Source organism: Nothobranchius furzeri, chromosome 13 (genome assembly GCF_043380555.1).
Source record: "Nothobranchius furzeri strain GRZ-AD chromosome 13, NfurGRZ-RIMD1, whole genome shotgun sequence".
Lineage (NCBI taxonomy): Eukaryota > Metazoa > Chordata > Actinopteri > Cyprinodontiformes > Nothobranchiidae > Nothobranchius > Nothobranchius furzeri.
This window is the reverse complement of record NC_091753.1, coordinates 59,919,968-59,944,967: the sequence shown is the minus strand read 5'-3', so window position 1 is coordinate 59,944,967 and position 25,000 is coordinate 59,919,968. Positions and strand designations below refer to the sequence as shown.

Genomic DNA, 25,000 nt, shown 5'->3' with positions numbered 1-25,000 from the left:
ACTCTGAGTCTGCTCCTCATCCTCAGCAGGAAACAAGTCGTCCAGAGTCTCCTTGTTGCTAGTAGAGTCTCTTTCATCCTGAAGGAAGAACATGTGGATAAACCTCTGTAGCATCCAGAAATGACCAGTTTTTCATCTTCAGTATCCGGTCACATAGAGACATAGGTCTGCATCTGGTTCTGCAGCGCCCTGGCACACACCCTAACATACTGTCAACAGACTGCTGCCTCGCCGAAGTCTCTCTTAAAGCTTTCCTCTCTCAGATGGCTTCACAGAAAAAAAGATGAACTTTTATAATTAAATCATATAATGAAACGAACAATGTGGTTAATGAAATCAGGTAATGAACAGACAAGGTGTTAACCCTCCCGCTGTCTTTATGGGTGCACGTGGCAGGGGTGAGGTGGTGCTCACTCCTCACCCCTGCCACGTGGACCCAAGCGATAAACCATCAACCCAGCTCAACGGTCACCGTTCCTCGCGGGGTCACACCCATGAGGACAGTGGGAGGGTTAAATGAAATGTTTTGATTAATCTGTGCTCACATTAATATGGATGAACTGAATGTGTTCTCGCAGTGACCCGTATATTTACTCAGTGTCCGTGACTTGACAGCTCACACACTCGTACACATGACAAGGTGACAAGGTTAAAGTAATCTCATGACACATTCCTTTCTTATCCACAGATCAGAGCATCCTGTATCTCCGAGAAAGGTGTGGCTTCTGAGATTTGTTGGTAAAACCTCCTTAACATGTCAAATTCTGATTTGTCAGTAAATCATAACATGAATTATAAAACTTAGATCACTTCCCGAGTTATTCAGTTCGCTGAAGTTCATCGAGCCGATCCGGAGTGGCCGGTCTGGAACCAGCCTCTGTGAAACATCTCGCTGACATACAGTCAAAAGCTGTTTGCACGCTACAAAGCCGACACAGCAACACTCCTTAAGAGTCCGTTCGAGACGCAAAACAAGTCCACCCGTTGTTGTCACCTGGAGACATCTCTAGACTGGAACTGGTCGTGCTGTGGTTATCCTGCCAACCTCGGTGCCGTGAGGTCCACTGGACTTCCTGACATTCCGGATCTACCACGGGGGTCTCCAGAAACGGTACGTAGGCACGACAGATTGCGTCTGATGTCATTTTATTAGAAATCTACTTTCTAGTTGAATGCAGACCAAATTTAGTCACACTCAGAGCTCAGATAGGAGGGTTGTGATACACATCCCGGTACACGACATCGTACACTCATCACATCACTGTTTTAGCTCTCACGTCTTATAATTAGTTCAGAAAGTAGATTTCTTACTTTATACTCCTGACTGTCTGAATTTATAAGAAGTGTACCAACGATCCCTGAATAAACAATCCTAATTCTTCTGGTTAAATATGCAAGGATCAATCAGGTTGATATTCTAGTTATTTGGAATCATCAGATCTTATTGATCTTAATTAAAACCCCAAAATACATCTGTAGCCCAACTCTACACCCTCACACCACGCTGTGCCTCGTTTCTGCCGGATACTAGTTACACGTCACGCTTTAGATGAGCCGTAGGGTTTCTGAGGAAAGCCGTTTCTGTTTTTATAACTAAGATCTAAACTTCAGCAGAAGTTCTTCCTCACCAGAGGCGGCTCGTCCTGGTCATACTTCCGTATGGAGGACATGAACTGCAGGTGTCGGTTCTGCTCCTCCAGGGTGACCACCTCCTGCTCGCTGTCCTGCAGCCGCTGCTGAGCGCCGGCCAGCTCGTCCCGCAGCCACTGGTTCTCCTGACAGAGACGACGAACCTGAGGACAGAACAAAAACAGAGGAGGTCAGCGGGAAGGACACGAGCAGCAGACAACAAACATCCTAACAGAGTTAACGCACATAATGGATCTGAAAAACTCAAATAATATGAAGCAACCGATCACTTCTTCCAGAACTCACCTGAGCTCGAAGCTTTTGCTTCTCAGCCTCCAGCGAGCCGAGATGAGCGGACAGCGCCATCATCACCTGCAGAAGAACCAACAACCAGAAACATGACTACAGAAACTTTAAGTGTTTAGCCAGCGGCAGCAGAAGCTCGGAGAGCCTCAGCCAATCAGAGAGCTTGGATTTTAGGAGACATGAAAAATCTGCTTTATTACATCAGAAATGTCTCATTTAAAGCTGAAATGTTCGTTCGTCAGAATAATCACAACTTTTACTTCAATTTAACCGTTTAAAAATAAAAAATGACATTAAATATTTAACAGTGTATTACTTTATTTTATATGGTCATGCTACACACACTGTTTCTATATTAAAGGCACCACTAAGGTATACTACTGTCTATGCACGTCTGTACTGGTCCTGAAGTAAAGCCTGACTTATACCAGACACATGAAAGCCTAGTCAGAGTCCACCAGATGTAGAAGCGTCCAGCAAAAGTCTTCTGGTGTGCTTCTTCATACCACAACAGTCCTGTTTATCCTTCCTACGCCTACGCCACCTGGAGACGCCATCACAACAATCTCTCTCCTGCTTCAGTGTATGCAGGCACAAGTCTCCTGCAGAAGACCAGACTCTTTAGTTTAATAAAGACTCTTATTTGGTCTCATACCATCAACTCCTTACTTTACAGGTTAATTACAATTACATTATATAACAAATGTTTTATCTAAAGTGATGTAATAATGTCTTGACTGCTTTACAGGAATGAATGAATCAACATAAATGTTTATGTTGGGTTGTGAGTCCGCAGGTGTTCCATATTTGTGGACCGATTGAAAGTTAATAAAAGGGACGGCCCACTTTCACTCGATGGTGATCAGTGATGTTAGTGCAAGTGAGATGTTTGTCACGACGTTCGTGTGACGACTGAGAGCGGACGGGGCGGTCAAACAATTCAGAATCTGAGGTTGTCGACTCATCGACTTTTCCGATGACAATCAAGTTGCTCTGTTAACAGTTTATTCTTGAAATGCCGTATTTCAGATCACAAATAAACTAAATGAGACTACTTGATGGTTTAATAATGATTTATTATCAGTCATGTCACATATTAATATCAATATTAACAAATGACTGTTTAACATATTTACTTCACATTATAAGTGAAATAAGCGTTTCTAAGTGTCTGAGAAAAGGGGACATCTGAGGACTCCAACGCCTCGTAAACTTTCTATATTCTGCTTGGTCCTGAACTTATAAACAACAAACCCTTTAATAATATCTTATTTGGGAATCAGGCCTGAGTCGTTCAACGGAATAGTTTAAGCGGCATAAGATCCATCCTTTTCCAAGATCAAACTACCATAATTTGTTTATTCAATCAGGTATGTGAGCATGTAAACACTAATGCTCTGTTTGAGGAATTTCAGTCTGGTTTTAGAGAGTATCACAGCACTGAAACTGCATTAGTGAGAGTTACAAATGATATTCTCATGGCCTCAGATAAGAATCTTGTGCCTGTTCTAGTCTTGTTAGATCTCAGTGCTGCCTTTGACACAGTTGATCACAATGTTCTTTTAGAAAGACTTGAACATGTTGTAGGGATCAAAGAAACAGCGTTATGCTGGTTTAAATCCTACCTGTCTGACAGATTTCATTTTGTAAATGTACATGACAAATCTTCTTCATACTCCAGGGTTACTTGCGGAGTACCACAGGGTTCAGTGCTTGGACCAATTCTTTTTACTATATATATATTCCCAATTGGTAAAATCATTAGACAGCATGGGATAAACTTCCACTGTTATGCTGACGATACTCAGCTATATTTATCCATTAACCCTGATGAACCTAATCGGTTGGGTAGATTACAGGCTTGTCTTGAGGACATAAAAAATTGGATGACTCTAAACTTTTTGCTTTTAAATCAAGACAAGACGGAAGTTCTCATCTTTGGACCAGAAATCCAGAAAAGGAAATTGCTTAGCCAATCGCCTGACCTGAATGGCATTACATTAATCTCCGAGAACAAAGCAAGGAACCTTGGTGTTATCTTTGTCCAGGACATGTCATTCAAATCCCAGGTTAAACAGGTTTGTAGGATTTCCTTTTTCCACCTTCGGAATATTGCTAAGATTAGAAGCATCCTTTCCAGGAGTGATGCTGAAAAACTAGTTCATGCATTTATTACATCAAGACTGGATTACTGTAATCCATTACTCTCAGGAAGTCCACAGAATGTAGTTAAAAGTCTTCAGCTTGTCCAAAATGCTGCAGCTAGAGTTCTGATGAGAATTAAAAAGAGAGATCATATCTCTCCTGTCTTAGCTTCCCTACATTGGCTACCTGTTAAATTCAGAATAGATTTTAAGATCCTTCTTCTCACATATAAAGCTCTTAATAATCAAGCTCCATCATACATCAGTGATCTGATTGTTCCATATGTTCCTAACCGAGCACTTCGCTCTCAGACTGCAGGTCTACTGGTGGTTCCAAGAATATCTAAAATTAGGATGGGAGGCAGATCTTTTAGTTATCAGGCTCCTCTCCTGTGGAACCAGCTCCCAGCTTTAGTCCGTGAGGCAGACACCTTGTCTACTTTTAAGAATAGGCTTAAACATTTTTATTTGATAGGGCCTATGGTTAAAATCTGATGTTAGCCTAGATCTGGACAAGTGGGGGAGTAGAGGGAGGTGGAGTGTACAGTCGGTAAAGATGGCTCTTCCTTGCCCTGCCTCCAACATGCCTCCATCTAAAAAGGCTAGGTTATTCAGTTATCTCTGTAGTTATGCTGCTATAGGCTTAGACTGCTGGAGGACACACTGACCACTTTTCACACTCGACTGCTTTCTTCTACAGTCTGCTCTTTAACTGTATTACTTCCTGCTATTGCAGCTGTTAACTTTATTTTCTCTCTAAGTGTTTTTCTCCCCAGAAGAAGCTACAACGATGTTCTGCTGAGCTGTGGTGGCCTCATGGAGGGGGCCATCGTCTAGCACACTGCTGCTAACCACTTAAACATTCTCCCTCTCCTGATAATAACTTTTTACTCTCTTTGACACTGAATGTGCTACTACTAGATTTCAGATTTATTGGCCAAGTAAAATTACATTTACAAGGAATTTGTCTTCGGTAGATGTTCGCTCTCTAAAACATACAACAACCACAATAAATGAGAATAAAAATACCTAAAAACACATAAGAACATGTATACCCACACACACACACCTATATACATATATACATACCCACCCACACACACACCCACCCACCCACCCACCCACACACACACACATACACACACACACACACACACACACACACACACACACACATCCATAAGCATACTGATTAAGTATTAAAAACTATAGTAAAAGGAAGGTAAAATAATCTACAGATTCAGGAGAGAAGTGGCTGAAGGAAAGAAACTGTTCTTGTGTCTGGTGGTTTTTGTGTACAGCGATCTATCGCGTCTGCCAGATGGGAGGAGATGGAAGAGAGTAGATGCAGGATGTGTGGCATCTTGGACAATATTCACTGCCTTTCTCCTGGTCCTGCTGATGTACAGTTCCTGGACAGAGGGCAGTTGGGCACCAATGATTTTTCCTGCTGTTTTAATAATACGCTGTAGTCTGCATTTGTCCATTTTTGTGGCTGACCCAAACCAGACAGTGATGGATGAGCTAAGTATGGATTCGACTGCAGCAGTGTAGAAGATGATCAGCAGCTCTTGTGGTAGGCCGTACTTCCTTAGTTGCCGTAAGAAATACATCCTCTGCTGAGCCTTTTTGACCATGGAGTTGATGTTTGTTTCCCACTTCAGATCCCTGGAAATGATAGTTCCCAAGAACTTGAATGAGTCCACCATTGACACTGGGCTGTTGGATATTGTGAGGGGGGCAGCACCGTGGGAAGCTTCCTAAAGTCCACGACCATCTCCACAGTCTTAAGGGTGTTAAGCTCAAGATTGTGCTGACTACACCAGACCACCAGCCTCTCAACTTCTCGCTGATAAGCAGACTCATCACCATCCTGGATGAGCCCAATGACAGTGGTGTCATCTGCAAATTTCAGGATTTTTACAGCTGAGTCCTTAGAGGTGCAGTCATTGGTGTACAATGAAAAGAGCAGTGGAGAAAGGACACACCCCTGTGGTGTACCGGTGCTGATCAGCCTTGTGCCAGATGTAACATTGTTCAACCGCACATGCTGGCTCCTGTTTGTCAGGAAGCTGGAAATCCACCGACACATAGCAGGGAAACGGTGAGCTGAGAAAGCTTTGAGGTGAGGATTTCTGGTATAACGGTGTTAAAAGCAGAGCTAAAATCCACAAACAATATCCTTGCGTTGGTCCTTGGTTGATCAAGATGTTCCAGGATGAAGTGCAGCCCCGTGTTAATTGCATTCACCTTGCATTGCATTCATTACTAGTTTACCCGTTTAATTATAGATCCACTAGGATAAATACAATAAAGTTTATCTCTCACCAAATAGAATATTTACTAAGAAATCACAATGTAACATGTGTGTGTGTGTGTGTGTGTGTGCGTGCGTGCGTGCGCGCGCGCCTCCTTGCTGTGGTCTATCGTGGGGGATTAGTGACCCTAAGAGCTGCAGCAGCAGATCTGCCCAACCCTGGGACACCACAGTAGTACGGCTCTTAGGTTCATAATGTAGAATAAAAACACATTTTATTAATGAAGTTATTTTCTAAACACTCAGATGCTGTAAAGGTGAAGGTGGAGGTCAGCAGGTGTGGGTTAGGAGGTGCTGGATGTGTTGAAGGTTGGTGAGGGATTAGGATGGGATGCCATATAAGATGCTGTTGCATTAGTGGATTTGTGATGTGATGAATGCATGAATTAGGTGTGATGAATGCATGAATTAGGCTTTAAGGGACAGAGAATAAAGGGAAGGACAACCACGGACACAAATACAATCCAAAACCTGTGTCCAGATCACCTCTTCCACCAGTGCACATATTTCCCCCCGTGGGGGGCCTACTGAGCCCCTCTGCCCCGGGGCCTAGCAGCTGGCTAAGGTAGCCCTGCCTCTGTTGTGCAGAAGTTCACATGTGAAAACCTTCCCGACACTCCGTGTGCGTCTCTCTGTTGCGGCGCTCACGGAGAAGTATAAATCAGGCTTAGGCTGGAAGTCTATTGGCTCATTTCAACACTTAAACCCCGCCCCCTCCCTCTCCACCGTGCTTCAGTTCAGCTTTCTTGTTGAATAATAACAGGATTATAACTTTCATAAAAAGGTCATCACCAGTCGGAGAGTTCTGGCTCTGACTGGTTTCCATGGCCCGGAACGGACGGATTCTGGATAACGTTAGAGGACCCTGAAGGAAACGCGTGTTCCTGTTTACTGTCACAAGGGCTCAGAACTCCCTCACTAGAAGCTGCAGAGCTGTTTGTACCTGCGCCTCGTTCAGACCCAGCTCGATCCTCTCTAGCGACTGTTGGATGATGCTGCTCTTCTCCCGCTCCACGCTGACGCTCTGTGACGCCTCCTGCAGGCTCTCCAGGAGGCTGCGGTTCTGCCCCCTCAGCGCCTCCAGCCCAGCAATCACCTGCTGCGTGCTGCACAGAATCTCCTCGGCCGACAGCATGACTCCTGCTTCAGGGTTTCTCCTCAAACTGATCCGAGAGCAGCGAGGAGAGGAGCCCAGGAGGATCAGAGATGAAGGAGCCAATTCCAGAGGCGAAGGAGTGGGATGAAGGCTTCCTCTGGGGATTCGTGAACTGGAAGAAACAATGAGGACAAATATTGTGTTACAACCAGCCACACACAATAACAGGGACAACACGTCATCTCCCAGCTGTGAGAAACTTTAGTGAATATCTGCTTTGTTACTAAAGGCCACAAAACACGTTTCCTCTTCAGAACTTCCTGGGTTTAGCGTCAATTCCCACATCTCCAGGTATTTACGACAAAAAAATGTATTTATAGATTTATTGTGCTGAACAGCTGAACAAATACATTTCACGATTGTTAGTTTCGTTTCATTTATTCTTATTTTTAGGATATTCTTATATAAGAGTTCACGCAGAATCTCTTTAAAAGACAAAAGCTGTAGAACAGAATGACCAGAACTAGAAACTTGGGCCTTAAATCATCCTAAATGACCGCTGGCTCCGGGTTCGGGTTCGGGTCCGGGTGCTGCAACAACCACAGCAGTCGTTTCATGATCTAGCGAACAAACATTCAACCAGACAAACGTCACTGCTTCCAGGCTCGTGTGGTTTCCAGCGGATTCTGGGTTTATGATTTGTTGTGAGCAGCAGGTGAGCGCGCTTTACCGCAGGGGGCGGGGCATCGCCAGTCATCACTAACTTTATGCTAATTTTAAGCTAAACTGCGTCACATAATCTGTTAGTTTGACACACTAAAGCTGCTCTAAGATAATGAAAGCATAAGCGTGACGGACGAAACCTGACCCGGTAAATAAAGGCAAACACGCGCTTCAAACACACAAACTGGTTCTTTTTAGCCCACCTGCTGCTGCCGATTCCGGGCGGAGCGGAGTCGCCCTTTGTCCACTTTTAAATGATATCGGACTGTTTTTACTGTAATGTCGAACCAGTCGGGAGAAGCGGAACATTTGTGCTCGGTTTCACTCAAAGTTTAAATAATTTTCAGCAGGTGAGACGACGAAATATACAGCTCGTAAATCATTCACCTGCCGCTTCTTCGGCTCCTCCTGTCATTGAGTAGCAGATAGCATCAAGCTATCAGTAAAAGGTGATTTACTTCCGCTTTAGAACTTCAAAGTAAAAGTCAAAGAACGAATGACCAGTTTAGTGCCACTTGTTTTAAATTAAATATTTAGTACAATTTACATATTCGGAAAGTTTATTAGACAGCTAGATAAAGTTAAAGTGGATTAGAGCTGGTTGAATGATGGCCGAGGTGCTGATGGCTGTATGTAAAGGTACTGCGTTGTGCTACTTTTATTGTGAAGATACCGTTTGTAGTTTCCTGTGTTTAGATGCTTTTTTCCATGAACTTCACGAAGTGGAGGAGCTTACCTGATCCCATTTTCCCATCATACACCGCGGTGCCAAGGAAAAGGCCCCCTATCTGCCAGAGAGAGGAAGTACACGGAGCCAGTAAAGACGTTGGATGTCTTCTTCATAACTGTAATGTTTTCAGTTAGATTAGATTTGTTATTCATCTGTTAGTTTCTGCACGTCTACACTGTTGCTTCCATTGCTGCTTCACAAATGAGTCTTAGTCTGATCAACCGGTGGCTCTTGTGAGGCTGTTGGGCCTGCTTTAGTCCTGTTAATGTCATATTGGTTATGTTGGAGTAACACGGTTCTACTGAGCAGCTGACTTAAACTTTTCTCGTTAGAAGAGGTGAAGCTCAGCACCATGACCTGGAAGGAAACAGGATGCAGAAAAGAGACCCTTTAAATGCATCTTAAAAATAGTGTTCTCCTCCTTGTCAAATTATTTTATTTTCTCTAGATTTAACTGTGCATTCTGAGTTTTCGGCAGCAGGATTTTAATAGATTTTTGCATTTTTAAAGTGAATGTTTAACAAATTTGAATCCTTCAAGAGAACCCAAAAGTTACAGAATCCCCTTGTTTCTAACGTCGTGTCTCAAACATGTTTTTCCTTTAATATTAGATCTGAGCAATAACATAGATTATTTTCTTTGATCATTTAAAGAGGAGATGTGCTCTTTACAGCAAATGGAATATGTTTAGTGTATTTAGGTCGAAATTATAAATAGAATTTTATTCTGAACACAACTGATGAACTAACTTCATGCCCAGATATTTAATTTGTGGAACAGGAACTGGATCCTTCCATTCCTAAAAGTATTTAACTTTTTAAAACAAATCAGGTAACTCACATCAAAATAGAAAACACTCCACACACACGCACACCCACGCACACACACACACAAGCCTGATGAGGCGGCTGCTGCTTCTTGACTGAATTTATCAGTTTGGCTTTGCCGCAGCCTCACAGCTGCAGGCTCACAGCTGCAGCCTCACAACTGCAGGCCCCAGCTGCAGCCTCACAACTGCAGCCTCACAGCTGCAGGCTCACAGCTGCAGCCTCACAGCTGCAGGCTCCAGCTGCAGGCTCACAACTGCAGGCTCACAGCTGCAGGCTCATAGCTGCAGCCTCACAGCTGCAGCCACACAGCTGCAGGCTCACAGCTGCAGCCTCACAGCTTCAGGCTCATAGCTGCAGCCTCACAGCTGCAGGCTCATAGCTGCAGCCTCACAGCTGCAGCCTCACAACAGTACATACGGTTACAGGTTTAAAGACTAAAACACATGAGGTTACTGTACATGTAACTCTTATTTGTGACAGATGCACATCAGCCAAACAAACTGTATGTTTATCCTGATGTTTCTGCTTTTCTTGGAGAGAAACTGAAAGGAGTCGTGAATTCAGTCGATGCAGGTGCAGGTGGAGTAACACACATAAGAAATTTGGATTTGGTGAGCATTAATGCTCAGAGCCATGGTACAACAGACACACTCCATTTTTCACTGATGTTGTGATTCATGCTGCAAATGGAGACACTGACACACACAACAGCTGCCATCTGGTTTAGCATCACTGAAAACCTCTGGCAAGTTTTCTGTGGTGTAAAAAATGTAAATATCTAAAATCCACATGAACTCGGGTCAAAACAGGAACCTTGAGGCTCCCGAATCACCCAAAATGTACAGTTTTAATATTGCTGTAAAAATCAGAAGTCACTAATTTTTATTAAAGAGGAAACAAATTCACTGAAATTTTAACATTAAATATTTAAACAATCTAGTTTGTCGTCTAATGTTACCATGACAGAAAAAGTGTTTTATTGTGTAATAACTCTGTAGCTCCTCCACCAGGGGGCAGCAGACACAAGGTTTCTGGTGAAGGCACTAGTCCTGATGCTCCGTCAGAGGCATTCATGTCAGAAGTGGTTTTGACGGGAGTTTGGTCTAGAAAGGAGTAAAACACTAAAACTATCAGAGACACATACAGCAAATTATCTTCTGTGTAGAAGAAAAAATAAGCTAAAAACATTTAATGAAATAAAAGTGAATGATGTTTAAGTGTAAGTAATAAATCCAGCTACCTGAGGCATTTAGTGCCTCATCTAACTCAGCACTAATTGTTTCACCTGTTTTCCACAGGGTCTTGGCTCCTGGCCCTAAGTTGTCTGACTTGAGATGACTCCTGCAGCCCTGCATCTAACAGGTGCAGACTTCCAGCTGGCCTGGGGGGACAAAACCCACGACAGGCTTCCACTGAAAGTTATCAGGCGGCTGTGTGAAGGGACTCCGCCAGAGTTATCTGCCTGACCCGGGAGTCTTGACCTGCTTCCTCTGGGGTCCAGTGCCTCTCAGTAGGCGGTGAGGAGGTCCGAGACCTCACATATACTCCCAGTAAATGACAGATCCCTTCCTGAGGCCCAGCGTCCTGCCGCCGCTGACCGGTGTCCTGGCAGGTGGGAAAGACCGCAGGTCTCTGTCTGAGCCAGTCTTTTGTAGTCAGAGTCTCCAGCTGTTTCAGGTCACCATGGAAACGGGGCCTCCCAGAGTCTACGTCCTATCTCAGCTCCACTTAAGATCAACAGTCAAGTCACAGTTACAAGATAAATTCAGAACAGTCTTTTATACCATCGGCTAGGCTTCCTTTAGATTTATGATCGGCGTCTCTCTCCTCAGTTTTCCTCCTAAGAACGCAGATTTCACTCCTCCAGTTGGTGGAGATGAGTCTCCTGTAGGAACCCCCTCACCCTCTTCCAGTCGTATGATTTAGATTCAGCACATTTAAAACCGTTAAAACAGCAAGAAAACATCATTAGTCACATAAAATCACTTAAAGGGGCATTATGGAAGTGTGACAGCCAAAACATGTATAGAAATAATAAATGTCTTCTTCATACATTCTCCTGCAATGCCCTGGTCCTGTAGAATGAGCCCTGGCATTTTTACTGTGATTGCCTGTTTTTCTGTAAAATCACAGAAAAAGAGAGATGCTCGGGTCGAGCAGGCTGCTTCATGCGCGTTCACGCTCAGGCATCGCCCGTAGCATTTGCTATCCGTAGCTTTAGCAGCAGAGAGAGAGGCAGTGCCACTTTGTCGCTGTTCCTAACGCCTAGTGACAAAGCTAGCTACATTTCTGAGGACCCTTAGCTACTTTCTGTAGAACTTTCTTCTAGATATTTCCTGCTAATTAGCAACAAAACAGCCATTTTCACTCCGAACCGTTCTTTGGTTTGACGTTGTTGCAGCTGTCATCAAGGATGTAAAAGTTACAGATGCAATAGCTCACCTTGTAAGACAACTAACTCATGCAGAAGACCTGGGTTCAATTCTGGATGTGAACATAGTTCATTCAGAGTTTCTTTTTTACATGAATGATATATTTTTTACAGTAAAACGCCCAAATTTTTATTTGAGACTCGCCGAACGGCATTGAATTCACAGATAAAAAAGATGTGGGTTCAACTTTCATTTTGGAACAATTTTTCAAGCAAGGGAAGGGAATGATCTGAGCATGCAGGAGGACTGACCCATCATAAACCTTTGTCGGCTGTGCTGAAGAGAAAGCTACAGAACCACATTATTTAATTAATTAGCCGCTCGCTCTCCTGTCCTCGGTCCTCCGGGCCACACACACACACACACACACACACGGGACTGTCTCAGCTGTTATTTTCGTTAAGGAGTGTGCACGTACAGCATGCGCACCTCGTGCACGAGCCTGCTATTGAAGCTGCCGTTATGCTTTTGGCCTGAGGGGGCAATTGCGAGCATAAAAACTCAAAACTCTGTAAAGTCCCTTTAATGATCACTCTCGACTTCCACATGTAGTCAGACTAAAACTATCACTAAACCTTATGAAATACTCATGATTCTGAGGGGAAGCGGGGCGAGGCCTGGCATTAGCCTGGCAGGCCATCCTGTACATGCCAGCGTCCGTCTCCATTTCTAGGCCACAGAAACACCTCTTTACACCAAAACGTAACCGTCCCTTATTCAGCTCTGCTGTTTATCGCTGCCTAAAAAGTTTTTGGAAACATCGTAAGTTGAGGAAACTGGAGCTCATGTATGAGGAACATGAAATTAATCCCAGTTATGATCCTCACAGGATTAAACTCCAGTTCCTTTCTGTCCTGCTTACTGGAATGAGACGACATTGACTGGGATGGCTGAAGGAACGTTGAGCTGAACGAAACAACAGCTGAGTCGATGCAATTCAATCAGAGGAGCAGACGCTGGGAGACCCGGAGAGGCAACACTAAAGATAGAAATCCAGGGTTTACAGCAGCGATCTGCTCTCAGAGCCTCCCACCTTCACGGAAACGTGCAAAACGCAACAGAATTCAAAAGTTTCACAAAAAACCTAACGCACCCTTTCATTTTCACACGATGAAAACCAAACCAAAGGTTTTCTGACAGGTTGCCGTCGTTCTCCTGTTTCTGATTCTGTTCATCTTTTCTGAAATCTCCCTGATTTGAGTTTATTACGTTGAAATCGTCTGAATGTGGACGTTATTTTCATCAGTAGTGAATAAAGTTGCACCGAATTTAACTTCCTTCCAATAAAACACAACTCTGGAAGTTGAAGTGTTAAAATAATCCACCTTTTTTACTCTGGTGTCAAACATGGCTGCCACTGATAATTAGCTGCGTCATGCTAACATGTGCTAGTAATGCTAACATACCACCACAGCTAGCTGCAGTCCAAACGTTTAGTCATGTTAACAGACTAAAGCTAAAAAGCATCACCAACTAAAGCATCTTTACTTGATTTCCATCTATGAGCAAACACGAAGAAGTGATCAGACTCAGAGTGCGTCACACCTAAAACGGTCCGGGTGGAAACAGCTGATTCTCTGCTTTGGTCAACACATTAAAATCCTTCATAGTTTGGTATCACCGCATCGCTCAGTTACTTTACATTATTTTGGTCCCTTTATTAATGTTCATGTTGGTAACTAAGGGTCGGTAAGGTTAACACAAGAACACTGCAGACATGTTTCCATCAGCTCTTCCTTTGGGCTCTTAAAACCTGTGTTTTCCTGTCACCGATCTCTGGGTTCTGTGATTTTGTTGGAATGTTTTTCCTATGATTTTTTGGATTCTTTGACTTCTTAGACCTTTATCTGGAATTCAGATCCGACAGAGGCAGCTCAGCTAAAGTGTAAGCTTTCTGCAACCTTGAATCTATTTGGAATGTCTGTCCTCCTTTTCCTTCTGCCCCACGGCGCCTTTATGCTTTCTAAATGTGGCAAAGCGGAGAAACGAGGGCCGGGGCGGGATTCGACCCCCAGACTACCGGGTGTGTAGTAACTAAATGGCTGTTGATGCCTTTAATTTCAGTGATGACTAGTAAGAGCAACACTCAGACTAGGATCAGTGATATTGTTGCTGAGGCTAAGAAAGGTGTGATTACTGATGAAATGTTATAAGGACCTGCCTCAGTAGTATGGGGTCACAGGTTGATGGTGCTGCATTCAAAAGCAAAAGCTTTGATTTGTTGTCTGTATTTCCTCAGTCTGCCAACCTGGAGAGTTCTTAACAACCTGAGACTCCAGCAGGGAGACGAGCTGCAGCTCCTAACAGGAATTTTTATGGGACATTAACAAAGTTTGGCAGAAAAAAAGATGTTTTCAGCAGCTGTTGGTGTGGTTGTAAACGTACTCATCGTTTCTCTCAGCCTACTCGCTCCCAACTCCGGGAGCTTCGGAGCAGCAACAGCTGCCAGTTCAGAGCAGCTTGTGGACTGTACCAATCTGAGGATTAGTGGAGGGGGAGGCATCATCTTTGAATGACTAAAACACCTTGATTTGTGGGTGGAAAGGTGGAGAAACAAGGGCCTGAGCAGGATTCAGGCTCCCGGGTGAGAGTCACACATGCTAACCAGTCAGCCAAAGGGACATCCCTCATATCTCCGCCTTGCCACATGTGGGATTAATTTATTTCGGTTGTGCTCTGCTTTCATCGGACAATACTACAACTTTATACCATAGGGGGACATGTCCCCCTGGTATTTTCGCCAATGCCCCTGAGGTCTACACTCTTACTGCAGAGGGGATGAATGACCTACGGTAGCGTTCTGTTTTACATCTGGGATGTCTCAGTCGGCCTCTGAAGGAGCTGTCCATGGTCTCCACAGTGAAACCAGTGGGTGGGAGGGGCTTTAAGATGGAGGTCATCTTCCCCAGCATCCTCCTTTCACACGTCTCCTCAACTGAATCCAGTGAGCAGCTCAGAACTGAGCTAGCTTTGTTAACTAGCTTGTTCAGTCTCTTCCTGTTTAGGTCAGAGCTGCCTGCACCCCAACAGGCCAGCAGAGTGGATCACAGAGCCAACCACAGAGTGGTAAAAGGACTTTAGCAGCTGGGAATTAACTCTGAAGGACCTCAGCCTCCTCAGGAGGTGGAGGCGGCTTTGGCCCTTCTTGTACAGCATCTGTGTTGTTGGACCGGTTCAGTTTGCTGTTGAGGTGAAGACCAGGTACTTAAAGGTATCCACCTCCTCAGTGTCTGCTCCCTGGATGTTTACTGGTGAGTGAGGAGGAGAGTTTCTCTGGAAGTCAGTCACCATTTCCTTTGTCTTACTGGTGTTCAAGCGAAGGTGGTTACGCTCACACCAGTCCACAAGTCCATGATGACTGATCTGTACTCCAGGTCATTCCCTTCAGACACACAGCCGACAATGGCCGAGTCATCTGAGAACCTCTGGAGGTGACAGCTGCTGGTGCTGTAGGTGAAGTCCGAGGTGTAGACGGTGAAGAGAGAGGGTGAGAGCACCGTACCCTGTGGAGCTCCAGTACTGCACACAGCCACCTCAGATGTACAGTTGTGCAACCTCACCAGGTGATGTGTTCTCACTAAGAAAACACTTTTCAAATGGTCACATCTAACACTTTTCCTCTCAGCTGAGGACATTTTCTCATTTGACAGAAATTGTTCAACTGTCACTGGCACATATGTTTACTGCCACCTTGTTCAAAGAGCAGCGGGCTCTGACTGGTTCTTTTCTCGTGTAGTTCTGCCTCTTCCAATTTCTGATTGGTTCTTTTTTCCATTTTCTGACTGGATTTTCATTAATGTCAGTTATTGTTGTCACCTTTTATTTATCGATGGGAAAAACACGGAAAACAGTGAAGCGTGAACCTCGTTATAGCAAGGGACTATTGTACATAAATATCAGACATATGCCCCCTTGTGGCTGGTTCCAGTAGTTTTAAGCCCCACCCCTCTACTAAAACAAATGGGACCTTTAACCATCTACACTTCCGGTCTTTTTCTTTCCAAATGTATTTACAAATAAACTGTTTATATAAACTGATAATTATTAGTTATGTAATGCATAATGACATCATGATAAACTGCAGGTGAGCAGGCGAGACTGGAGACAAGGTGACGCCCCGACAAAGCTGAACCAGAGTTTTAGAAAAATGTTCACAAATCACAACATTACTTCCTCATTTATTCATCCTTTCACACCAGAGCCCTACAGAAACACTTTAGACGGCGTGAATGTTTGCATCTACACATGGCCACACAGTTGTGTTGCACATGCCAAAGTCTATTTGTGGTCTCCTCCAACAGCTAACATCTTTTTTCCTGCTGTGTGTCGGGACTTGTAAGCCTGAGGTCAGCTGAGGTCAGTCTGGAGGAATCCAAAGTAGGAGTGGATATCCCAGATCTTCCAGCTTCCTCTCTGATCTCCTTCGGAAGAGAAGTGGGACTGAGATGAAAACACAACCAGCTGAATGAAGCTTCACCAGCTTGTCAGTGGATTCAAGGACTCCCAGTTGTTCCTGGCAGCACTCGTGTAAACCTGAGAATCCGTGTTTCCCTTACGGATCCCAAAGGTGTTTGCTGTAAGCTGCCGTCGGGCCGCACGCCAACCTAAACTGTGCCTAGAGAACACGGAGTGTCCCTCATCCTGGTGGTGATCCAGGGTTCTGGGTGAAGACCCGTTCCTCTACATGTACATGTTATTTTAATATGTATCAGCAGGAGCCCAAAACACAGACCGACTCAGATTTAAACAGAAACTAAAGGATTAGCCGCTCAAAGCTGAACTTAGCAGATGTCCTACTTCCACAGCGGGCCCAACTCAGAACCGGTCAAAGGCTTGGAAGGATCTTAACTCCAAACAGTCATACCTGTTCTCATTACAGGGTCACAGCTGGTAAACTGGGTCTGAAAGGAAGAGGTCCTGGTTGGCATGACGGTCCCTGCTGCCTGTTGGAGGTCTGGGGGTGGGGCTGCTGCGGGATAGGGTGACAATCTAAACTGGGATACTGGACCAGAGCCACAGAGGCAGAACTAACTGGTCCGGCTGGGTTCCAGATATCACCTGTTGGTCAACGTGACCTTTACGGGTGTGCGTGTGTAATGTATGTGTGCGTGTATGTATATATATACGTGTGTGTGTGTGTGTGTGTATATATATATATATATATATATATATATATATATATATATACACACACACACACGTATATATATATATATATATATATATACGTGTGTGTGTGTGTGTGTGTGTGTGTATATATATATATATATACGTGTGTGTGTTTATATACACATGTGTGTGTGTGTATGTATGTATGTGTGTGTGTATGCGCGCGTGTGTGTGTGTGTGTGTGTGTTTATATACACGTGTGTGTGTGTGTGTGTATATATACACGTGTGTGTGTGTGTGTATATATATATATATATATATATATATATATATACACACACACGTATGTGTATATATACACATACGTGTGTGTGTATATATACACATACGTGTGTGTATATGTGTGTGTGTGTGTGTATATATACACATACGTGTGTGTGTATATATACACATACGTGTGTGTGTGTGTGTGTAATTATGTAAAGTAAAATGAAAGTTTTTTTTTAACTGAGGGAACATTTAATGTTTTTTTTAACCCAAAACTGATATTTTCTCTGTTGACATTCCTAGTTAGATAAGTGGGAAAACACACTGTACCCCGCCAAGTCACTCTCCTGACTCGGTGTTCGGACTAGAAGTGCTTCCTCGTCGAATATTCCTACCGCAGCTAGTGTTACGAGTTTGCTCTTGTTTACAGAATAGTAACGTGCTTATTAAGCACGGTTTACTTTAAATAGGTGATAATACATAAAAATACAGAACTGTAGTTTAATTACTCGCAGAAATAAACAATGTTTGTGGTGATTTATGAAAAAGACCGTGTTTGTCATGATTTCGTGAATGATGGTAAACAAAGGGAAAAAATCTTGTTTACAGAATAATAATGATACGCTACAAGCCATTTACAAGCTAACTGTCAGGTAAACGTGCTTCCAGAGGTAGCGTGTCTTCAGGTAAACAGCCTGTGGCGTAGTAGTCAGTCCCCAAAGTGGCTGTTAGCTTTAGCTTAGCATAAAACACAGGAAGTGAACAGATCCAACTACCGTTGTGAGTAAACTCGTCAGTCGTAATCCCAGTTCAGCTTGAGACCTAAATAATCCCACTGACTGCAGGTGGAGATAATTAGTAACATAAAGGAATGACCGGAGCCAGTCTTGGGACTACTTTATGACCGAGCACAGCTGTAAGCCTCCGCTGGCCGCCCCAGACACCTGCTTCTGTAAACACAGGAGAATGGCTGGACTGGTCCAACCCGTCCACTTGTCTAACTCTGGGTAGTGGTTTTTGTGCCGTTCTCGGCGATCCAAATACACGTCTGTTTGGGTTTCCTCTGCCATTAGACCGGCAACTCCAGCTCTTGTGACACTGGAACATTGGAAGGGGTTGAGTTTCAGTCCTGTAAGTAGGAGTCCATGAGCTCCAGCTGATAGGATGAGCGGATCAGGCCCTTCAGCACCGTCTGCTGCTGGTTGGTCTGGTAATCTGCTGCCAGGAGGAGATTTATGCAGCAGCACGAGGAGAGGCTAATTTGGAACGTTGGGTCTGTGGATGGTCAGGGCGGCCATCGATGTGAAACTGGAGCCTTGTGTTAGGAGCAAAGAGGCAGAGTCTCCACATCCCAGCACAGGAACAAGACTCATATCTTCTAGTTGTATGCACCAAACACAAACCCCACATGTTGCTGCAGCATCCAGTCTGCTGCTCTGCAGGTATGTCTAACTGAAGAACGGGTGAAATCCAGACGGACTTCCCTGCAGCTCCTGTGGTACGTGAGACAATGTTCTTCATTTAGATTTTATTGTAAAGGCATATAAAGACCGGCCGCACGGGGCCTCCCTTCAGTCTCCCTTACACCCCCCCATACCTGCACAGGGTGGCCTTTTACCTTACAGGTGTGGCGTAATGATGGGATGCTGACGTGGAAACTAAATCTCTCCATTCCTACACAAATCCTCATGAACGTAGAATTCTCCAGATGTTCCTGCCACCAGGACGCTGAAGCTGCTTCGAACACCGGTTAGAAAGATCTCCTCAGGTGAAAGCCAGCCTGTTCTCTCGATGCGACGCGTCTACGGGATTATTTTATCTCCTTGAAGAGACCGAACGACAGACATGCTGAGAAGGCTTTAAAAACAACATTATAGCGAAACATGGCAGAAAAACAAGGATTTCTGTCTTTATTGGTAGTATTCTGATGCTCTGGACTAAACAGACGAAGTTTATTTGTGCTTTTGAACCCGTTCTTCCTCCGCTCTGTCAGGCAGAAGGTGAAAGGTTGGACATGCGTCCAGCAGCTGTTGCCCCGGCTCTCTTCTCGAGCATTGTGTGCCGTCCGTTCTTGCCTTTTAGAAACCAGGCTGGGCACAGAAACCCCCCGTGACCAATCAGAGGAGGGGAGCCCAGACCCAGAGGTCCAATCGGGGCAGAGATCTGGGTATAAATGCTGCAGTCCATCACCTGTCAGAGCTGGGCGACCCTACATTAGGTGGACAGGATCTGATCCCGGGATCTATTACCTCTTCTTTTTCTTCTAAACAGGTAACAAATGTTCTCATTGGTCTTTTTAATGAAATGTTGAGTTTCGGGGACAAATGTGTCTCCCTGGAACATCATGAGGGGGAAACTCACCCCAAAACCATCAGAAACGTCTTCCACGAGCTCCGAGTCGTGTTAGAGCGGTTTCATGGAAATGATGATTAGCTTGTTTCAGCCGGAGCAGAGCAAATCTTCAGCCATTGCTGCTGACGCCTGCACAACAGATCCAACGTGTCGGAGTAGTTCGGGACAGCTGGATCTAGCTGTGGAACCAACAGGGGAATCTGTGAACTTTGACCTTTGGGTGTGCAGGGTTTCGCTGACCTAACAGACCTCCGTGTGAAGGACCCAGTCAAAGCTACTTCTGCAGAGGTCTTCTCCAAAGGCCTGGAAGGTTTCTGCTGAAGGAGAAGATCAGGATGTCTGGAGGCTCCGCTGGAGGGGGCAGCAGGGGTGCTATTAATAACCCTGGCAGTGACGGGGGTGGGGGGGGGGGACAGCTGGTGGGACGGGACGCACGGACATGTCATAAGGACATGACTAATGAAGATGAATGAGAGACAGCGTCTCCTTTTACCCAGAAGACGTTGGTCTTGATTTCACTGTCCAGTGGTTTGTGTTGGGGGGGTTAGGGTTAGAGAGGCGGGTGGGTGGATGAACGAGTGAATTTACAATATAAGAAAGGTTCTTCTGACGGCTCGGTGAAGGCCTGCAGTACCAGAATGTTCTACTGGCTGTTCTTTCATGCACCGTGGCTCAAACCTGTGAGAATTCATAACTTGCTGCCATTTTAAAACGTTTGTCTTCTCCGTTTTCTAAGCTGGAGCAAGAACCGCAGCCATGACGAAGAACTGCCACAACGACTACAAGATGAAGTTCACGACGGACGAGGAGTTCCCCGACCTCTCTCTGCACAACAACCACATGGCCAAGGTACAAGCAGCCTGACCTTTAAGCCCCACCCCCAAAGCAGAAGCCACCCTTCTCTAGTCCAGCACGCGGCTGCTGCCCCCTGGTGGCCAGGGCCTGTTTCAGCGTCAGAGCTGCACGGGAAGATAAAGAACATCGCTAATATTTAAGTTTGTTTTAAAAGCGTGATTTTAATATTTTAGACTGTAAAGCTTAATGTGGCCACACACAACCGGACAGGTGTGTGGGTTTAGGGTCTTCTCCACTCACGCTACATCATGCCTTCTGCTCCAGGTGCTGACAAAGGAGATCTACGAGAAGCTCAGGAGCAAGTCCACCCCCAGCGGCTTCACCGTGGATGATGTCATCCAGACTGGTGTGGACAACCCTGGTGAGAAGAAGACAGTCGTGGGCAGGATGGATATTTAACAGAAACTCGAACGTTCCTGACCTTCTCCCCGTGTCTCCTCTAAGGTCACCCCTTCATCATGACCGTGGGCTGTGTTGCTGGTGATGAGGAGTCCTACGAGGTCTTCAAGGAGCTGTTGGACCCGGTCATCTCAGACCGTCACGGTGGATACAAACCCACTGACAAGCACAAGACTGACCTGAACTTCGAGAACCTGAAGGTGTAGACTCGAGTCGTTTCGGTGCAAACCAGCCGCCCTGAGCTCATTTCTATCACAAGTCCTTCTGACTCGTGTACTTGTGCAGCTCGTTTACTGACTTACCAGTTGGTCTGGTGACTGGTTAGTTCTTTTCTTTAATGGTGATGTCATATCCCCATCAGGGAGGCGATGACCTGGACCCCAACTACGTCCTGTCCAGCCGCGTGCGTACCGGCCGCAGCATCAAGGGCTTCACCCTGCCCCCCCACAACAGCCGTGGAGAGCGCAGAGCCATCCAGAACCTGTCCATCGAGGGTAAAGGTCTAACTGATCACAGCTGTTCGCCCCTTTTCCATGTGCTTTCATTACCTTCCTCCTGCCAGCTCTGTCCAGCCTGGAGGGCGAGTTCAAGGGAAAGTACTACCCCCTGGATGGCATGACCGACGCCGAGCAGGAGCAGCTGATTGCTGACCACTTCCTGTTTGACAAGCCGGTGTCCCCCCTGCTGACCTGCGCCGGTATGGCCCGCGACTGGCCCGATGCCAGAGGCATCTGGTGAGGAAAACTGGAAGCGTCCAACACCATCCCGAGGTCCTGAAGCTAGAATCTGAGATTTTTTCATTTTCAGGCACAACGACAACAAGACCTTCCTGGTGTGGGTGAACGAGGAGGATCACCTGCGTGTCATCTCCATGCAGAAAGGAGGCAACATGAAGGAGGTCTTCAAACGCTTCTGCGTTGGTCTGCAGAAGGTATCGTCCATCATCTCCAGGGGTCCAGCAGTGGTGCACCAACAGTCTAACTTGAGTTTTTCTACACTGCTCAGATTGAGGAGATCTTCAAGAAGCACAACCACGGCTTCATGTGGAACGAGCATCTGGGATACATCTTGACCTGCCCGTCCAACCTGGGCACTGGCCTGCGTGGCGGTGTGCACGTCAAGCTGCCCAAGCTCAGCACGCACGCCAAGTTCGAGGAGATCCTGACCAGGCTGCGTCTGCAGAAGCGTGGCACAGGTACTCAAGGATGGATGTTTAGGTCCTTGTGTCAGTGTGCCGTCTCCATGGCGATGTGAAACAATGGGACCTTTCTCTCCTCCAGGTGGTGTGGACACAGCCTCCGTGGGTGGCGTGTTTGACATCTCCAACGCCGACCGTCTGGGCTCCTCCGAGGTGGAGCAGGTGCAGCTGGTGGTCGACGGTGTCAAGCTGATGGTTGAAATGGAGAAGAAGCTGGAGAAGGGAGAGTCCATCGATGGCATGATCCCTGCCCAGAAGTAAAGAGGACAGACAAGCCGTGGCCGTCTGCGTTTGTTTTTTATTTGATAAGAAAAATGAACAAGTAGCGTCGTTGTGGTTATTTACTGGTGTCGGCCAGACGGCTGCTTCCTCCTTACATCGTTCCAGCCAAAGACACTCCACTGTTCTTTCTCCTGTTTGTCCACTTGTCCTAACATCCTGGGATCAATCCATGCATAGTCTGGTCGTGGCTACGTGTACACGCCGAAGGAAAGCTTGTTGGTTGTAAAAGCACATCTGGACTATTAAACAAAGCCCCATGTAACAATCACTCCAGCTGTGTTGTGTTGCAGCTGCTCGCATCAAACCGCTGCAGCTGTGTTGTTGCAGCTGCTCAAATCAAACCGCTGCAGCTGTGTTGCAGCTGCTTGCATCAAAACGCTGCAGCTGTGTTGTTGCAGCTGCTCGCATCAAACCGCTGCAGCTATGTTGCAGCTGCTCGCATCAAACCGCTGCAGCTGTGTTGCAGCTGCCCGCATCAAACCGCTGCAGCTGTGTTGCAGCTGCTCGAATCAAACCGCTGCAGCTGTGTTGCAGCTGCTCGCATCAAACCGCTGCAGCTGTGTTGTTGCAGCTGCTCGCATCAAACCGCTGCAGCTGCGTTGTTGCAGCTGCTCGCATCAAACTGCTGCAGCTGTGTTGCAGCTGCTCGCATCAAACCGCTGCAGCTATGTTGCAGCTGCTCATATCAAACCGCTGCAGCTGTGTTGTTGCAGCTGCTCGCATCAAACCGCTGCAGCTGTGTTGTTGCAGCTGCTCGCATCAAACCGCTGCAGCTGTGTTGCAGCTGCTCATATCAAACCGCTGCAGCTGTGTTGCAGCTGCTTGCATCAAACCGCTGCAGCTGTGTTGTTGCAGCTGCTCGCATCAAACCGCTGCAGCTGTGTTGCAGCTGCTCATATCAAACCGCTGCAGCTGTGTTGCAGCTGCTTGCATCAAACCGTTGCAGCTGTGTTGTTGCAGCTGCTTGCATCAAACCGTTGCAGCTGTGTTGTTGCAGCTGCTCGCATCAAACCGCTGCAGCTGTGTTGTTGCAGCTGCTCACATCAAACCGCTGCAGCTGTGTTGCAGCTGCTCGCATCAAACCACTGCAGCTGTGTTACAGCTGCTTGCATCAAACCGCTGCAGCTGTGTTGTTGCAGCTGCTCGCATCAAACTGCTGCAGCTGTGTTGCAGCTGCTCGCATCAAAACGCTGCAGCTGCTCGCATCAAACCGCTGCAGCTGTGTTGTTGCAGCTGCTCGCGTCAAACCGCTGCAGCTGTGTTGCAGCTGCTCGCATCAAACCGCTGCAGCTGTGTTGCAGCTGCCCGCATCAAACCGCTGCAGCTGTGTTGTTGCAGCTGCTCGCATCAAACTGCTGCAGCTGTGTTGTTGCAGCTGCTCGCATCAAACCGCTGCAGCTGTGTTGCAGCTGCTCGCATCAAACCGCTGCAGCTGTGTTGTTGCAGCTGCTCGCATCAAACCGCTGCAGCTGTGTTGTTGCAGCTGCTCGCATCAAACCGCTGCAGCTGTGTTGTTGCAGCTGCTTGCATCAAACCGCTGCAGCTGTGTTGCAGCTGCTCGCATCAAACTGCTGCAGCTGTGTTGTTGCAGCTGCTTGCATCAAACCGCTGCAGCTGTGTTGCAGCTGCTCGCATCAAACCGCTGCAGCTGTGTTGTTGCAGCTGCTCGCATCAAACCGCTGCAGCTGTGTTGCAGCTGCTCGCATCAAACCGCTGCAGCTGTGTTGTTGCAGCTGCTCGCATCAAACCGCTGCAGCTGCTCGCATCAAACCGCTGCAGCTGTGTTGCAGCTGCTTGCATCAAACCGCTGCAGCTGTGTTGTTGCAGCTGCTTGCATCAAACCGCTGCAGCTGTGTTGTTGCAGCTGCTTGCATCAAACCGCTGCAGCTCAGGAACAGAACAGAAGCACGGACCAGGTTGAAAGGCTTTATTCTTGTGCCACACATCATTTCCTAGGAGACATGCAGGATTGCAGGTCAACCAGCCCATAAGTTAAGATTTTACACGTCAACAGTGAGAAAACCTTAAAGTGCACCCGTAACCATGGTTACAGCACCCCCAGGCGGCCGGCTTTGTCCCGGTTCTGTTGGTGTCAGACCTCCAACATCTGCCTCATTTAAGCGCAGCTGCAGACTTTTTCTTTGCTCTGATTGGTTCAGAGAAAACCAAACCGGACAGGCGAGGGTCTTCTGCGTTATTATGCTAATAATAAGTTTCAGAATAAAACTTCAACAGAAAGAAAAACCAAAGAGTCAAAACCCGACGAGGAGCCCGTCCGCTTTCATGGACCTGTTCAGCTTTTTATTTCCACTACAGGTGAAGGTACACTAC

At 46.2% G+C, this 25,000-nt stretch overlaps 3 protein-coding genes and 1 long non-coding RNA gene across 6 annotated transcripts in view; 2 read left to right on the top strand and 2 right to left on the bottom strand.

Moving 5' to 3' along the window:
- Nucleotides 1–947, top strand: part of LOC139062554 (uncharacterized) — a 3,610-nt gene extending 2,663 nt beyond the window's left edge. The window contains exons 2-3 of the long non-coding RNA XR_011516105.1: nt 689–738; nt 819–947. This is a non-coding gene — a long non-coding RNA (uncharacterized lncRNA). The remainder of the gene's footprint in view (nt 1–688; nt 739–818) is intronic.
- Nucleotides 1–8,554, bottom strand: part of klc3 (kinesin light chain 3) — an 18,463-nt gene extending 9,909 nt beyond the window's left edge. For both annotated transcript variants that reach the window (XM_015950697.3, XM_054742276.2), the window contains exons 1-5: nt 8,419–8,554; nt 7,340–7,664; nt 1,936–2,001; nt 1,629–1,793; nt 3–78 (exon numbers count right to left, since the gene is read on the bottom strand). In XM_015950697.3, coding sequence (XP_015806183.1) covers nt 3–78; nt 1,629–1,793; nt 1,936–2,001; nt 7,340–7,531 — 499 coding nt within the window. In that variant the 5' untranslated portion in view covers nt 7,532–7,664; nt 8,419–8,554. The remainder of the gene's footprint in view (nt 1–2; nt 79–1,628; nt 1,794–1,935; nt 2,002–7,339; nt 7,665–8,418) is intronic.
- Nucleotides 8,555–17,994: 9,440 nt separating this feature from the next.
- On the top strand, nt 17,995–22,937 carry ckmb (creatine kinase, muscle b). The gene is made up of 9 exons (XM_015950698.3): nt 17,995–19,854; nt 20,672–20,784; nt 21,055–21,151; nt 21,235–21,389; nt 21,551–21,683; nt 21,752–21,923; nt 21,997–22,120; nt 22,195–22,384; nt 22,470–22,937. The coding sequence occupies exons 2-9, from the start codon at nt 20,692–20,694 to the stop codon at nt 22,646–22,648; spliced, it is 1,143 nt and encodes a 380-aa protein (XP_015806184.1). The 5' UTR covers nt 17,995–19,854; nt 20,672–20,691; the 3' UTR covers nt 22,649–22,937.
- Nucleotides 22,938–24,581: 1,644 nt separating this feature from the next.
- Nucleotides 24,582–25,000, bottom strand: part of mark4b (MAP/microtubule affinity-regulating kinase 4b) — a 55,765-nt gene continuing 55,346 nt past the window's right edge. For both annotated transcript variants that reach the window (XM_054742281.2, XM_054742282.2), the window contains one exon: nt 24,582–25,000. This exon is cut by the window's right edge and continues 1,064 nt beyond it. The gene's annotated coding sequence lies outside the window, so the exon portion shown is untranslated.